This window comes from Moschus berezovskii, chromosome 2, assembly GCF_049115385.1.
Source record: "Moschus berezovskii isolate FMDL1 chromosome 2, NW_MosBer_1.0, whole genome shotgun sequence".
Lineage (NCBI taxonomy): Eukaryota > Metazoa > Chordata > Mammalia > Artiodactyla > Moschidae > Moschus > Moschus berezovskii.
The window spans coordinates 104,591,722-104,609,078 of NC_142461.1; the positions used below are offsets into that span (position 1 = coordinate 104,591,722).

A 17,357-nucleotide genomic window follows, 5' to 3' on the forward strand; every position below is an offset into this window, starting at 1 on the left:
TGTAAATTTAAATAACTTGTTTATATTTGAAACTAATATACTAGCCAAAGGTTAAAGTAAGTCAATAGATTATATTTCTATCCTAGAGGGACAGAAATAAATCCATTTAATAATATACACAGATACAGTGTTTCTTTAAAAACATAAGTGTAAAACTTAGTAAAAGATGAAACTTTCAAAAGTTTTGAAATTTTGTTCATAAGGAAAGGGTACAATGAACCAGTCCAAAATAAAGTTGTATTCAAATCAATTGAAAAATAAAACATCTTAACTTGAATTTGGCTAATCAGAATCTTAAATTAACTTGCAACTTATCTGTACGCTGATTTTACGAGAGGCATATGTCACCACTCCCAAAATAATCTAACAGTTGAATATATTAAAATATATTCCATCATATATTCTGAATCAATATATATTCAGCCCAATTCACATTTAATAGATTTTCAGTTACTCTTTGATTAGTATATATGTTTGAATAACCAAATAAAATTGAATATTTTTTTCTGCTGGTTTGTCCATTTTCTTTATAGATAGGTAAATGCATACTGTTTTTCTATAGCTGGAATTAGAAAGTCACAGAACAGCATACCCTTCATGGAAGCTACTTTTGCCACATAAATCCACTAAAATTGCACAGTTTTTGGAAAGAAAACAATGTGTGCTAATTTGATCAAAAGTCTTACTGATCAAATTCAGTATTGCCTTAAAATGTGAGTCAGAAGAAAGCTGTGGATATTAGTTTGTGTCTGTAGCACTTCAGCAGTTCTTAAGATGACTCGCTTCCAACACCACCCACCAACAAAAAAGAAAATAAAAATTAGAGAAACTTGTTTCTAAGCATTTAAGGAAATGTGCCAATGGAAAATATTTTAGGGAGTTTGTGAATACAGTTGTGAATACAGTTAGAGAAACAATTTTAAATAGGCCTTTTTGTCCTCATTAAAGTTGGCCTATATTCATGTATTTGGGAATGGTTTCCTCTACTGTCAGAAATTTATAACTCTAAAACTGTATTTTTTTTCAATGTGCTAGAATGAATGTAATTATCTATAAACATCTCAATCCAGAAGGATATCTGTTCTCAAAATTGATCAGGTTCTCTTTCACCCCCTTGAACTTCCATGAGTTGAGGATCATCTGAGTTGCATCCATGAACAATTTTATCCTCTGCTTTCCTGCTTGGAAGGCATTTTCATAGCAAAGTACTGGTTTAGTAAAAGCAATAAATAGGAGTCTCCATGCAAGAGAAATTGGAGTTTCCTAGCATGCACATGATTCAAAAAATAAAAATAAAAAGTAAGGTGCCTTGAGATGCTGGCAGTTTTAACATTTGGAACAGAAGAGTTCATACATATATTTACATCCTAACTGCTCAATTTTACCTTACAAGCATCAATTTAGGAAAATATACAGTACTTTTGCATATAATGGTACCTTGTGAGCCCCTGAGTCAAGTAGAGAGGATTTAAATACAAAAAGGAAAACAGCCATTAAAAGCACTTACATTGTATGTGGAATAAACAGTACAAAATGATTATTTTCCCGGAAGACCAGGATCAGAAACATGCCTATGAAGACCCAAGACTCCTACAGTGCTTAGGGATGAATCTGTCAAAGAGGGATGCCTAATTGGATGAAGGCAAGTTTTCCTTTGCCTTGGGGGGTGAAGCTCTAAAGAGAGATCACTGTCTTGTTTTAAAAGTGAAGTCAAGTTGTCTTCCGAAGCGGTGTTCAGGTGCACTCCACTTGAGAGGGATTCTTTGGATTTAAGTTTAGATTTTTCAAGGTCTAGAAATTCAGGACACTGATGAAAGAAAAGAGAAGAAAACACATTTTTATAATTCATTTGGACATATTTCTAAATGACACCATGAAATCTAAACATGCTTACTTCTCCCATAAATCTGTATTTGATTAATGGTCTTAACCAATCTTTCCCTCTCAAAGGTGGGTCAAGACACTGGAGGTCAGATGTCAGTTTAGATAATCTTACCCAACCATTCCAAGATCTTTAATTTTACTCTGAAGCCATATCAGATTATTATTATTATTTTAAACACAATATTTCACACTGAGTTTTCCAGATTAGTTTTAACTCAAAATTCCCAACATAACTGGGATCAGAAAGGTGGGTCATTTGATGAGTACATTTGGAGAACACAGAGAAAGAAAAAGGAAGGAAAATCAACCATCCCTTGGCAGAAAATGTCATGTAAGTCCACTGAAAACAAAAAACAAGGTGCATGATTTCACATGTTTCCCAGTCATTCAAAACCAGTTAGAGATAAATCAATCTCTATCTTCATACTTTAGAGAGATTGCATTATTTTCCTTCAGTCACATTACTCTGTGCTATTAAAATAGTTTCATTCCCCAGAACATTTTCCACTCAATCCCCAACCTTCTAAAAAAAGTTTTTACAAGATTGTTCTGTAAATTCTTATTTAAATCGCTGTTCTTAAGTCTGTTAGGAGCCCTAACATCTGAGTAGCCAGGATAGGCCTGAGACCTTGCTTAGGCCTAAGTTTTGATTTCCTGGAGAGAGGGTGGAGGCTAAGTCCACAGAAACTCCTCCCTAAGAAGATCCCGCCGGCGCCAAAAGTCGGGCCAATCAGAGTAAAAAGGGAAATCCCCCAGAAAAACCCCGCGCGCGTATAAACTGGCCAATGAGCTTCCGTGTGTGCATGAACTGGCCAATGAGCTTCTGCCAGCTTGATCTTTTGAACAGAAATAGGTGCTTATGTAACCTGAGATTATAAAAACCGCTGTGACCTGGGCTCGGGGCTCTTGTCCCACTCCACTGCGCTGGAGGAGGCATGAGCCCTAGCTCGAGCTAGAAATAAACCCCATTCTTGCTTTTGCATTGCTGTGAGTGTCTTATTCTACCAGTATGGGGGGACCGGACTCAGGGCATAACAAGTCCAGTTTGGCCACAGTATTTAAGTGATTAAGAAAGATTCCCAAAATGGAATTCCAAAGGAATTACACTTTTCACATTGACAAAATCAGAGGGCTTCCTCACAGGACTTCAGAGGAGAAATAAAGGACACTAACATTTCTCCTACCATCATCAAGGTGAGAAACTTTTAGTGCTCCTTAGTGATGGGTGGGCACAGATGTGATTATTATCTGATTACTCCTGGTCTCAGGTCTTGTCTGGCCGGCTGCTGTTTCTTGCCCCTTCCTTCCCCAGATCCTGTTCAAGAGTGTCTCTAATGCAAATTACAAACCTTTATCTAAACGTTTTTTGTACCCAGGGGTAGTCTTTGGTTTTCAATGATCTACCATTTATAAATTTAAGTAGATTAACTCTTGAAAAAACTTTTTCTTAAAAAAAAAAAAATTGTGTTTCAAGATCAGTCTTCTAGGTCCATTGTTCTTAAGCTTTAAATGAGCAAAAGAACTGGGGAGAAGAGGTGAAACTGAGGGAAACTTGTTTAAAACAGAGATTACAGGGCTCATTCCCAGACGTTCTAATTGAGCAGAGACAGGTGGAAGTGAGAGGATGCATTTTCTGCAGCAGCCCAGGTTATTTGACTCTGACTCAGATGGTCCCGGGAAACACACCTCAAGTGATGCTCTCTGTTATACCCTGTCTTTACTCACCTGTGAGGAAGGACTGAAACTCCGATCTGTCTTGATGGACGCTACCGGGTGACTGGCTCTCATCAGGCGGAGGGTGGGTCTCTGATACTCTCCTCCTGCAGTTACCATACTATAGGCTGGTGGGACCACAGTGGTTTGTTTCTGCAGCAGCTGTAAGATGGTCTGGATGTCTGCAGTCATTTGGGATTCAAGTCTGCAGGACAGACAGAAATGGGGGAAGACAGTCCTAAAACAGTTCAGGATTGCAAAACATTTGATAAAAACTGCAGCAGCAGCACCAAACAGAATTGTGGCCTTGCTTTAAACAAGAAGGACAGGAGAGGGAGCACGGAGACGCTTACTTGCTATATCACACTAATGGCTCTGATAATGATCATTGCTCCTGTTCCTTTTATAAGATCTTAACAGAAAAACATCAGAATGAAAAGACTACATTTTCACAGTGTACATTGTATTACATTACAGTTAAGCTTCATTGATTTCAAAATGGAAAATACATTGAGAATCTATTTTTAATCAGTCATTCTCTTTGCTTTTAAGTCAGGTTTTGGTCAGTTTCTCAGGAACATTTTATTTACTCTTTCAGAAAGAGATATTATAGCACATTTCTTTCATAATTGCAACAATTGGATAATTTATTATGTTTCAAATTTTTATTATCAATATTTTATGTTACCTCTCTCCTGCTCACATCAAGTATTGTATATTATTCATTACATTCTTTCCTTAATGTTAAGTACTGTCAAATGCTGAATTCCTTTCCCATCTATAGTTCAGGGCCTTTGGTATTCAGAAACAGACCAAATATAAAAGTTCACTTGCTTCTATAGCCCATCTGGCTTGCAAAATACCAGCCTGATCATTTTTCCCTCAAACTTCACAAGCAGCCAAATGGCCTCTTAATTTCATTCTCATTTTAAATTAAAATTCAAGAGAAAAAACCAACAGAATACAATGGATCTGATTCCTCTCCTTTGCGTGTGTTAACAGTATTAAAAAAGAATTTTGTGGGTATAAAACAGAAAATTTAGACCATATGCCTCTTGAGATAACTTTTAACAATTTGTGCTTACTATTCTGTTTCAATGGAAAATGCAAGAAAAAGGTAAATTGTCCCCAAAATGTTAAAAGCATAGACTAATTTTGCTCAGTTATATACATGCTATATTTGTGAGTTCGAAATGGAGAGAATTTAACCTTTGATTTGAGAGGAAAGAGAATAAACCTGGACAACATGAAAAAAAGATCATTCTTCTAGTTTTTAATATTGACACTAGAAATTTTCCTTCTGAGAATCATGGTGACCTGTCATTATTTGTACAGCTTTTCTAGATTTGGTATATTTGGTATGTATAGCCATGTAGCTTAGTGTTTTCTAAACAAATAGCTATAAATTATACATGACTGTGCCTTACAGGTGTCAAAACCACACACCAAAAATTTGAATTATCAACTAGCTTAATATCTACTTGCTACCCATTGTTCTGATCTAATATTTTTATGGTTCTAACTAAACAGAGAAGACTCATTATTTTATTAAGCCTCAATACTTTCTTTCATGCTTCAAAATATGGCACAGATTTTATCTGGACACTGAAATCTTACCTTATTCAGAATTAATTTCTCTCTCCTCTGAGTCCCCAAAGAAAATTCCATATTCATTGTAAATATTTCTGTATGAATTTATCCTATCATGAACAGCATTTAATATTTAGGGAGTAGCTTATACATTACATGTAGAAGGATTTGGGGGTGGACAGTGGAATAATAAAAACTTCATCAACAAATGAGATTAAAGACCCAATAGAGAGTCAAACCTTATGCTAATTATTTTGATTCCTTACAAAACCTCTGTCAAACAGCAGTCATCTTCAAGAAACAGGATCTCTATATCACAGATTCTGTCTAGGTGAATTGTGTCTGAGAAGGAAAAATTGATTGGAAGTGTGTCTTCAGTGACAGCAGCATGCGGCCCATTAGTGGGACTTCTGAACAGAAGACCATCATCTGCAGGTGGGGCAGCTGTTGCAGGGTGAGAACGAGACTGTTGGTGCCAACATGACTCAGCTAAGACTGTAGACCACTTTTATCAACATGACTTTGCTGCTTGTTTCAGGAAAACTTTGCCTGAGAAAAATAAGTTTAAGGGAATAAATAACTTTATACCCACAGGAAAATTCTACAGATTAACTCACTGGAGACAGCAAACTGATCTTGAGAGCAAATAACTTGCTTAATCAAATTTTATTTATCTATACTTGCTTTAAGATCCTCATGTCACTGTGCCCATCAGTCCTGGACTATCATGTTATGAACTTAGCCCAAATCCCTCAGTTTTTCGACCTGAAAGGCCCAAACTCCAAAGGCATATAAATACCCCACTTTTTACTTTCCTTTCTGAGATAACATTAAAGACTCTTTCTAGGTCGAGGTTTTCCCACAGTGATTATGAATCCTTAGTTTAGTTGTATTAATGATAGTCTGATATTTTGCAATGGATTGAATGTTTATGTTGAAATGCTAATGGTGAAATCCTAACCACAATGTGATGGTAGTAAGAGGTATGGCCTTTGGGATATAATTAAGTCATAAAGGTAGATCCTTCATGAATGGTATTAGTGCCTCATAAGCCAGAGCCCCAAAGAGCTCCCTTCCTCCTATCATGTGAGGACACAGTGAGAAGACAGCCATCTATGAACCAGGAAACTTGCTCTCATTAGATACAGAATCTCCAAGCACTTCAATCTTGAACTTGCCAGTCTCCAGAACTGAGAAATATCTGTTGTTTATAAACAACCCAGTCTATTGTATTTTTGTTACAGCAGCCCACCCAGAGACTAAAACATTCAAGAAGAAGAATTTTAGTAAAGAATTTCTCTGTTATGCATAGGTTGTATTTTCATGTTTTATGATTAGGGTCTATCAGTTTAATTGGAATGGACTCTTCGGATGACACTAAATAATCTATTCTACTCTGGAAGAATTAGAGAGAATTTTGAAAAATTCTAGCTTGATCTTTAAAACAGAAAAACTCAAATTTTATAACTTTTTCTTTTGCCAGTGAAGGGTAGCAGCAGATGCCACCCCAAAATAAGCCACTTTGGCATATTGATTCTTTTGAGCTGTAGGCACTTGGAGAACAGCAAGTGTGGGGAGAGGCTTTCTCTGAACTTCTCTTATCTGCCTAAAGGCAGATATTCCAGAAGGAACTCAACTGTCATAAATCCCTTCCCTGGGAGTTTCAACAACCAGGGAAGATTGAATTTTGTTGCAGAAGAGGCATCACACCAAGACAAACTTTATCACAAACTATCATACCTCCCACCTGTTCTTTCAAGGGATCATTCATCTATCTTAAAAATCATTTACTCTCCTCTAAGGGACCTAAATCCCCCAGCCCCTTTCCCTATTAAGATGGTATTTAATCCTGAATTCTAAGGCACCTCAGGGAGTAACTCATTTTCCTCTGAGGATCTCCCATGTGTCCATGAGGCATACATATTAATACATTTATGTTCTTTTTTTTCTTGTTAATCTTTTATTATAGGGGGTCTCAGCCAGACACTCAGAAAGGTAGAGGGAAATTTACTTTTCTTCCTCTACATCAGCATAGCTAAACAGCTGTGTAAAATGAATGTTTTCATTCACATATTATCAAAGACTCACAGTGTACCAGGCACAGTGTTCTGCAAGGGATGGAGTCAGCACTGAAAGCTTTTATATCCTCTCGGGCTTCCCTATACAAAGTGTGGTCAGATTTGGGAGCTTGTTAGAATGTGGATTCTAGACCTAGACTTAGAAACTACATTTTAACAAGATCCCCAGGTGATTCGAAAGCACATTAAAGTTTGAGATGCATGGCTTTGGGATCAAGCGTTAGTGATTTTCCCTAAATATGTATATCCATAGGCATAATATATAAGTATGTAAGAACATTTCTTATGTAAACTTTTAACCCCATATAGAGTTTAATTGGCCATTAAAGCAAAAAGCAGCAACAGCCAGGATGACTCAAGATAGACTATTTATATTTGTTTTTATTGCACTGTGTACATAATATGTGTATTTGGATGAAACAAATGGGAAAGAAATTTACAGTTCTACTACATTTGAACAGAATGCTGAAGCTAAACAGAGTAGATCCAACTTAAGAAAGTATACCAGGATTCTCACCCTGAAAAGCTGAAGTTTAAATCGAGCTCCCTTCTTCAAACTTTTGCCTTCTAAAGTGGAGGAAACAGGTACTTGGAGATGTTTGTGCAGTAAAATGCAATATATTGGATTTTAAATCCAAAGAGGTTGAGTCAGGCAATAAAATGTTTTTGAAAGCTAGCTATAATTTAGTAAAAGAAAGTAAATATGCTCAAAAACATAGAGATGCTAGGACATGTCAAAAAGATTTAGTTGCCGTTTGGCTGTGAAAAAAAGTATTGTATAAAAGTAATTTTAAAACTAACATAATAAAATAATAACAGCTATTAGTATTAACAGTGTGTTAGTTGTTCAGTCATGCCCAACTCTTTGCGACCCCATGACTGCAGCACACCAGGCTCCTTTGTCCATGGGATTTTCCAGGCAAGGATACTGGAATGGTTTGCCATTTCCTTCCCCAGGGGATCTTCCTGACCCAGGGATTGAACCTGGGTCCTGCAGGCAGATTCTTTACCAACTGAACTACCAGGGAAGCCCATTAGTATTAGTATTAATAGGTCGTTGCAAACCAAATGGGAACTAGGTGTACATGCCCTTAAAATTTATACTTTCAGTTCCAGGACACATTAAAGGCAAGTTTTTTCAGTTTGATTTACACTAGCAGCAATGACTGGCATCCATGACAAGGCAACAAGGGAAAATTAAAATCTCAAATTTCACCTTCAAGAAAGATCCAAATTAGGTAACATAGAACTATATGAAGAGTAGAAGAATATACTCAAACAAGTATCAATAATAGAAATGAAGTTAAGTTCATTGTTAATTATGTTTTGCCTAACCACAACTCTTTCTATTTTGTAGCATATATACTCTCCACATGTATTACAGTCTTCACAATAATATTGCAGGTCAGAAGAGGTCGAAAAAGTAAACTGAGGCTGGAGAAATTTAAATGACTTGATCTAGTAATACTGTTAGTAGTCAAGTGAGAGGGTTATAACTTTAGGCTGAACAATTGTTAAGTGCTGTGCAAGTATCGTGCTGAAGAAATCACTGTCCCTGTCATTCATCCATTCATGCAGTCATTTTTTTTTCATTTACTCCAGGGAGTGAATGCATACTACATGATGGCGCAGTGGTAAAGAATCTGCCCACAATGCAGAAGATGAAAGAGACGTGGGTTCTGCCTCTGGGTTGGGAAGATTCCTTGAAACAGAAAATGGCAATCAGCTCCAGTATTTTTGCCTGGAAAATTCTATGGAGAGAGGAGCCTGGTGGGCTACAGTCCATGGGGTTTCAAAGAGTTGGACACGATTGAGCCACTGAGCCCCCCACCCCACACACACACCTGCCAAACAGACAAAGAAATATGCAGGAATAGAGGAAGGTCAAGTTCAGAAATCACACTTTCATCTATCAGTTCTGTGTGTACAGTATGTATTTTGATATATATTATGGCTAAAAGATCAATGTAGCTTGGTATAAATAGAAGAGAGAGATAGGAAATGTAGTAATTAACTAAATATGCTTCTCTGAGCAATAATAAGTATGATCATGTCAAGTTCTTATACCTTAAATAGGAATTACTGACTCTAAGTAAGTGATAATCTGTTTTAATTTTCTCAGATATGTTTCAATTTTACAAGACTGATATTTGACACTTGAGAATGGGATATAGATCTCAGTTTTTTTTAACTTTCAAAGTTTGATTAAATTGCATGAAAAAAATACAAAAGATATCATTAGTTCATGCAGTATTGTCACACTTTTCTTTGAAATTAAGGCATAAAAATTTATTTAAATTTACAAATTGGTTTTCCAATTCCTTTTGTGTATTTTAATTGCTAATTCATCTTTCATGGTAATGTATATTTGTGGAGACAGACATTTTTATGCTTACTGTATTATTTGACACTGCTCAATTCTGGTATAAAGATTTCTTTTTTAAAAACAATAAAACAACAAGCAACATTAACAAAACACAAGAAAAAGTAAGCATAGTAGCTAGTTTATGTGTAAAAGCAAAACACATAGAATGTGGTGAGTATAGATAGTGAGTAAGCAAGTAGTTTGGCAGACTTCATAAGATGCATTAAATACAAAGGGTATGTTAGCAACCTGCAAGATGTTCCAAAGATAGAATAGAAATATGATGTAACAAACCAGAGTATGGTTCATACTGTGGCCAAGTGTACTTGACCTTACATTTCAGTGATGGAGTAAGTGTGTGTTATTGGTGTTAGGCAGTTTTTATCTTTGGAACTTTTTTGTGTAAATCTCGATTCTCATCCACAGAACCACACCATCAGCAGGGAAGGCTGATGAGATATATATATATAAATGTCATGTAAATCAGGATTCGGGTTGTGCGATTCTTTTACCAGGATTGTACGTATTAGAAATGTGTTAATTACCCCATCTGGCTCTCCTCATCACTCACTGTGTGTTTTAAGTTGATTTAGTAAATCCTGTGATTTGAGCATCTTAATTTAATCCATGTGGTTTTTCATGAGTGACTATTGGAATACCTTGCCCAGTGGTGTCCTGGAAAATACCTTGAATCAAGGTCACTTTCCATATGTAACACAACTAAAACAGTATCATACGTCTATTTTTCTTAAATCTGATTGATCAGTTTAATTTTAAGGAACCCATGTAGATTTGGATTAAGGGGTTCTATCCTTTCTAAAACCAAAATTTATTCCTTATCTTAAAAGGTCATAGATCAAAGATGGAGGGAAAATGGAGAGGATCTGGACTTCAACTCAATCACATTTTTGACAAGTTGGCTGAAAAAATAAATGTTTAAATAATTTTGTCAATATTAAAACAAATGCCATAACACATATCTAAGTTACCAGGAACCACCTCAAAGTAAAAGGAGGATTGAAAGAGGAAGGGTGTTAGTCAACAAACTAAATATGAGTTATTTGGGGGGATTAAAAAAGGAAGTTTCTTAGGCAAGCAATGCTGATGAGATACTGATTTTATGACAAGAAAAAAATAGGATTCATGCTGCCAAAAGTGTGAAGTGTTCTAAATAAATGCTCCTTGCAAGACATTAATAATTCTGTCAACTCCTAGTCTTATTTTAAATGAGAAAATGTATAAAGAAAGTGTATATGAGATCTATGGCAGGATGAATTTGCTATTTACAAAGCGTAAAGCCAGACCTCACTAAGGGCTTGGATTACGTTATTCCTTTGCCTGGCGATTGCTTATACCTGTTAAGCTGTTCCTGAAGCAAATCTAATCTTTGTTCCACTTCTCCATAGGTGAGGTCGCTTTCGGTTTCAGAGACTCCCCAGGCAGCTCGCTGAAGTGCTGAGGGACTAGACTCATCAGCCTGAGTCCCAGCATTTTCTCTTTCCCAGCTTCTTGTGTCAGTGATATCTGTGAGAAACAGCAAAATGGATATCAGCTTCTTTGGGTGCCCATTTGTAGCTACAGAGACATCCACAATACAAGCAGGAAGGGATCTTGAAATTTAACTGGAAGACAGAACCACAGTCACTCAGGGACCTGTCGAGCAACTACAACCAATAGGTAGCTGACTCCCATCCATCCTGATCCTGACTGCCACCTCCCCCACCTATTTCCACACAGCTGGTTATGAGTCTTCGGTACAATTTCCCCTTCTATTTTCTGCTAAGGGGAAACATGGATGGCCAACCCTAAACTCTACTAAGAGAAGAAAGACTTTGAGTTTTTGCATTTGGGTAGAAACAGCACCATATGTATGTACTGGTTCACCTCAGATTGAAGATTTTAGGGCTCTTTCCCACAGAATAATTTGCAAACTTAATGATTCAGAGTGGGTTCGAGAAGAGAGAGCCATGGGGAAGTGATGATCTTCAGGATTCCCTTAGACCAACTAAACTCAAAGTAGACCCAAAGAACGATGAGCCATTAAAGAAGGGAAGAGGCCTCTTGACCTAATGTCCCATGACATTCTTTCATATTTTAATGTTTTCTTGTAGCTACTTCTGCACTGTCGTTTAATTTACACACATTAAATTTCAATATTTTTCCTTGGGGCTCTTTTATTTAAAATATTTTTATGTTCAGTTCAGTTCAGTTCAGTTCAGTCGCTCAGTCGTGTCTGACTCTCTGCGACCCCATGAATCACAGCACACCAGGCCTCCCTGTCCATCACCAACTCCCAGAGTTCACTCAAACTCATGTCAATCGAGTCAGTGATGCCATCCAGCCATCTCATTCTCTGTCGTCCCCTTCTGCTCCCGCCCCCAATCCCTCCCAGCATCAGAGTCTTTTCCAGTGAGTCAACTCGTCGCATGAGGTGGCCAAAGTATTGGAGTTTCAGCTTTAGAATCAGTCCTTCCAACGAACACCCAGGATTGATCTCCTTTTACTTTAAAACATATCACTTATCTGTTCAAGTCCACTTTTCAGATGGTCTGCATGTCTGTTATGTGCCAGACACTTTGCTAATTGTAGAGGAGTTAGAGATGAAGAAGACATAGGCCCTGCCCTTGAGGAATTCAGTCTAACAAGGTTTTAATCATTTTTCTTACAGAGGTTCATTTTCTGAACCTCATTTAATTTACTGTTTCTCTAAAAATCTGTATTTGCAAGTTGTCAATATTTGAGGGCAAATATAATATCTTATTTTCCCTCTCACTTCTGTAGTAGGCTTTTGATGACTTCTGCTATGCTTTCTTACCGTCTGCATTTCATGTATCTAAGAAGTACTTAAAACAATTGAAAGTTTGAGAAATAAAACCCATGAAAAAATACTAGTTGGCATTTCCCTGGTGGCTCAGCAGGTAAAGAATACACCTGCAATGCAGGAGACACATGAGAAGCTGATTCAATCTCTGGGTCAGGAAGAGCACTTGGAAGAGGAAACGGCAACCCACTCCAGTATTCTTGCTTAGAAAATCTCATGGACAGAGGAGCCTGGAATCCTACAGTCCATAGGGTCTCAAAGAGTTGGACATAACTGAGCACATGGCACACCAACCCAGTACTAGTGGAGTTGGGAGTTTATTTCAGAGAGAAAAAAGGAGTATGTTTTCCTCACTCAGAGGACTGGTAGGAGAAAAAGACTGACTTCATTTTCACTCGGAAATAGACTTAAATAACAAAAAGTGATTTTGCTTTGATAGAAAGACTTTTGTTTTTTCTTTTGGACAAGTATTTATGATTAAACTGATGAAAGTTATGTAAAGTTATGGAATTTATATCTTTGTGTATTTTAAAAATTGGATAGAAAGTAACCAATTTGGGGAGAATTAACTATGATTCTAGAAACAAGGAACAGGATTTGCAGGGTTTCTTGAAATCCCTTCCCTTCCTACAGTTTCTTCAAAAGTACCCCCTACCCACAGGTAGCAGACACAATTTCTGAACCTTTTCTTCATGGTTTTTCTACCACTATACTTTTATCTTTGAATGCATAGAAATCTCTAATGAGGTGCCAACAATTTCTGCTTCATTTGGGTGAAGCTCTAACAAAGGGATTGGCACATCCAAAGATGGTATTAGGAAAACATAAGGTCAGGGTTCCCTATACTATTGAAATGGTTACCAGACCTCAGAGGAAATTAAAGCCTTCCTTATCCTAAGGAAGGGGCTTCCTTAGTAGGAAAGTTGGTAAAGAGTCTGCCTGCAATGCAGGAGACCTGGGTTGGATCCCTGGGTCAGGAAGATCCCCTGGAGGAGGAAATGGCAATCCACTTCACTACTCTTGCCTGGAGAATTCCATGGAGAGAGGAGCCTGGTGGGCTATAGTTAATGGGATCCCAAAGAGTCGGACACAACTGGTGTTTTGTTTTCTAAAGTGACAATATGTAATTTCCTATGAAATTGAACATCAGAAACGTTATGGCTGAACTTTTAAGTAATACATCAGCAGATTTTCACTGAAAGGTATGATTTCTTATTCACACACATGTGACTTTAAAATGTAAAACAATAATATAATGTTTTAGTACACTAGGTTTTCAATTTTAGAGAAGTAATGCCAAACAAATAGAACACTCATATAAATGGCTGGATGATGCCAATGTTTCTCCCTGTCTAGCCTCTTGCTAGACAATAAAACAAAAACAATAAAACTGACAGGATGGAAGTTACATATTATACTCAGAAGTTTTGTGCTGAGAAAGCTTACAGAATTTCCACTTATGCTTAATAGCTCTCATTCTCAAATCATATATAAGATATTGATTTTTAAATAACAGTGGTGAATTACATGCAATAAATTATGTAGCATTTTATTTTTTCTTCAGTGATTAAGAAAAAATCTGATAATCTCTTAGCAAAAAAGAATACTCGTAAACTATTGGGTAAAGTCTTCCTTGATTATAATTTACTCTTTTATTAAAATCTGGATATGTGTGATTAGCTTGTTTTAACAGCAGTATATGAAAAAAAAGAGTTCAAAGAGGAGATCCTGCTTAGTGGTCTTAATCAAAATGAACATCCTTTTAGATACTTTCTAAATATAGCTCCGAAAGAATCTGCACTCGGTTGCCTTGGAAAATGTTGCTATAGTTGCAAGACAAATTTCTGGAAATGGATGAACAGAAAGTAAACTTTCATTTGGTTCTGGGTACATAATTTTCCTAGAGTCAACTTTTGACCTCAATCTAAGTAGGATCAGAGTGTATTTAGTTTGATTTTTTTCTTTTCAGTTCTGTCTAAAGGTGCTTCTCTGTTGGATTCAGCATGACAAATGCTAGAAATGTAAGTGGCATTTCCTATTGACGATAAAACTAAAATCTGTGGAGATTTAGTAGTTTGAATCACAACAGTTACAATTACACCCTACATATTATTCAAATTCTTTACAATTGCACAGTATTTCACCTTAAAAAATTATTAGAGAAAGAAATTTGCATTGAATGAAATTTTAGAATTCTCCACTGGTTAGTCATATTAATTATCTAGGTTAACCATGTGTTACACGGATTGACTCTATGCAGCATCAATTACGCCTATTCAATTGACATGAATATTTAACTATGAGTTTTAAAGGCAACTGTTTATTTGAACAGAAATGTCATTATACATTTTTGAAAATTAAAATTTGTAGATATTAACTTAGATTTTATAGAATACTATCTTTTATCGTGCATGTAAAATAGCTAATTAAAAATAATTGGAAGACGTGGCAAGCGAAAACATAAGATGAAGGGCATGAGAATTCATTGTCAGTGAGAGTCATCATCAAGTTGAATAAAATCCCCCAAATGTATCTTTAATAACTTGTCACTTGAGGCTTTAAAACTCAAGAGGAAAACAACAAAAGTATTTTGAAAAAAATCAGGCCCACTCAGTTATACTCTTTTGAAGACAGTAGGATGGTTCAGCAAGTTCTTCAGAACTTCTGACTTCCATGATGCAACCTTTTATTATTTTTAGCACTTCCCAGAATCCGTTTTCATAAATAACTAAAATGGGACATTTAGTAATCACATCTAATATTCCATTCTTCCATTGTGATAAATGAGGTACTATTTTCATTCACTTCATCAAGATTTTAGATTGTTCAGAGAACATTTGCATATATTCTTAGCTTACTTCAACTTGGGGTCATGCCAAAAGCTGATTTGATAAAATGGAAAGTAACTCTGGACAAATGTAAAGCCTAAACATCCTAAGTTCAGTAAAACTTTTGTTTTCAGATACAGTCACTTTGAAAAATGGTGACAATGATAAGTAATATTTACTTACACTGTGCCATAATTTTGTATCCTGCCAGTTCAAGAACATCCTATTTTGCCCTCATTTTTGTTATAGTTTCTTTATTTTTTTTGCTATACTTTCTTCATCTCTACATTTTTATCTATCTAGGAATATATTCAATGATTAAAGTTTTAGAAAGTAAAAACTGTGAGAAAATACTAAACAGAGTTGGGGATTTTATTTCAGAGAAAGTAATTTATGCAATTATCTTGTTTGATAATCACAACAGACTAGTTGGTTAGAAAATATTATTCCTATTTTGAAGATGTTAAAACTGAGTCTTAGTAAGGTCTGTCAAGACATGAAGAGAGCATGTCACAGACTTGGATCTGGAACCCAGGCAGTCTGCCCATGCCTGTTCTTACATATTCTTAGTGAGATAATAAGATCTGTAGATCTAGCTCCTGTTATGCTAAATTAATTGTTCTTTAATGTAGTAGTCCTCAAGTTTTTCTGAGTTTTCCATCCTTCAGCATCAAATCTGGATACATTTATTAAGCACAGTCACACAGTTCATGCATTTTGTCTAAAACATAACCCATATATTTGGATATCCCTTATAAACAGATGTGTTCCAATGAGTTGAATCAAAAGCGTATTTTATTTAGGGTCATTTATCCCCATTTTCTCATAATTCCCAGTAAACTGAAGCTCATTTTTAGTATTTATTGTATTTTGATTGAATTGGCCTTTCATATTATAAAAACAGGTTTAGGGGTGCGAATGAATACAGAGGGCTTCCCTAGTGGCTCAGGTGGTAAAGAATCTGCCTACAATGCAGGAGACCCAGGTTCAATCTCTGGGTAAGGAAGATCCTTTGGAGAAGGGAATGACTACCCATTCCAGTACTCTTGCCTGGAGAATTCCATGGACAGAGGAGCCTGGCAGGCTACAATGCACGGGGTCAGAGTCAGACATGACTGGGTGACTAATGCTTTCATTTTCATGGATAAAGAAGATACATATAAGGATAAATGGGTTAGAATTCTTCAAATACTCATTGGTCCCCCCTCCCATGGAATCACTACAAAAGATATTCCTACCATGTTCTATGTGGCATTGTGTTAGGCCTGACTGACCACACAGAACTTCTTATGCTATAATTGGGAATAATGACCACTATCCCAGAATCCTACAGACACTTTGTAGATGATCTAAGATTTGATCTTTGTAAATACGTCATGAAATTGCAGATTCGATTAACATGTGGTATGGCTTTTCATTTGTACAAAGTCAGCATTTTGTGATTAGCACTGACATGAGACAAACTGATTCCTGAGAAACTTGGTTACCTTTGCAAGAGTGACTTCTTTTATCTATGTGAATTCTTCCTGAGGTGGGCAATGTTTCTTCAAGATCAAGTCCAGTTGCTTTCCCTATTCCTGGAGGAGAATCAGCAAGTCCTGAGAAGAGAGGCTTTTGTTCATCATCAATGGAGGAGATGAAAGATGAAGATCTGCTTTTTTTCTCTTCGAAGTGCTTTTTGGAACTCTGGTAATGTCTTATGGTATCTATAGAGTCTTCAGGGTCATTTGTAGTACTTCCTTTGCCAAAATCTATCAAAGAAAAGTTATTTTATAGAAGATAATCAAATATGAGACTCTACGCATAACACTAACTACATAAACTTGCTTTTTCATAGTGTGTTTTTTGAATAAATTTAACACAGAATTTTTTTAAACTTCCAAAATGTTGTTCTTTCTTTTTTTATCCTACTGAAAATATAGCTATTTAAGAAGATTTTTAAATCTTAATTCACAGTGCATTAGATTAGTCATAAAATAACATTATGCATTTCAAAATAAAGGCATACCTGTGACAGTAATCACATTTATATCTCAGAAATAAACTATAGGGTAATTTAAACCTTATTTATACACACT

The 17,357-nt window shown here is 36.2% G+C and overlaps 1 protein-coding gene across 4 annotated transcripts in view; it reads right to left on the bottom strand.

Moving 5' to 3' along the window:
• Positions 1-1,537: 1,537 nt before the first annotated feature.
• The window catches only part of KCNH7 (potassium voltage-gated channel subfamily H member 7), a 551,616-nt gene continuing 535,796 nt past the window's right edge, over positions 1,538-17,357 (bottom strand). For 3 of the 4 annotated variants that reach the window (XM_088829781.1, XM_088829779.1, XM_088829777.1), the window contains 4 exons: positions 16,767-17,030; positions 10,986-11,154; positions 3,610-3,802; positions 1,538-1,807 (listed from right to left, as the gene is read on the bottom strand). In XM_088829781.1, coding sequence (XP_088685907.1) covers positions 1,538-1,807; positions 3,610-3,802; positions 10,986-11,154; positions 16,767-17,030 — 896 coding nt within the window. The remainder of the gene's footprint in view (positions 1,808-3,609; positions 3,803-10,985; positions 11,155-16,766; positions 17,031-17,357) is intronic. The other variant, XM_088829780.1, reaches the window with a different exon arrangement.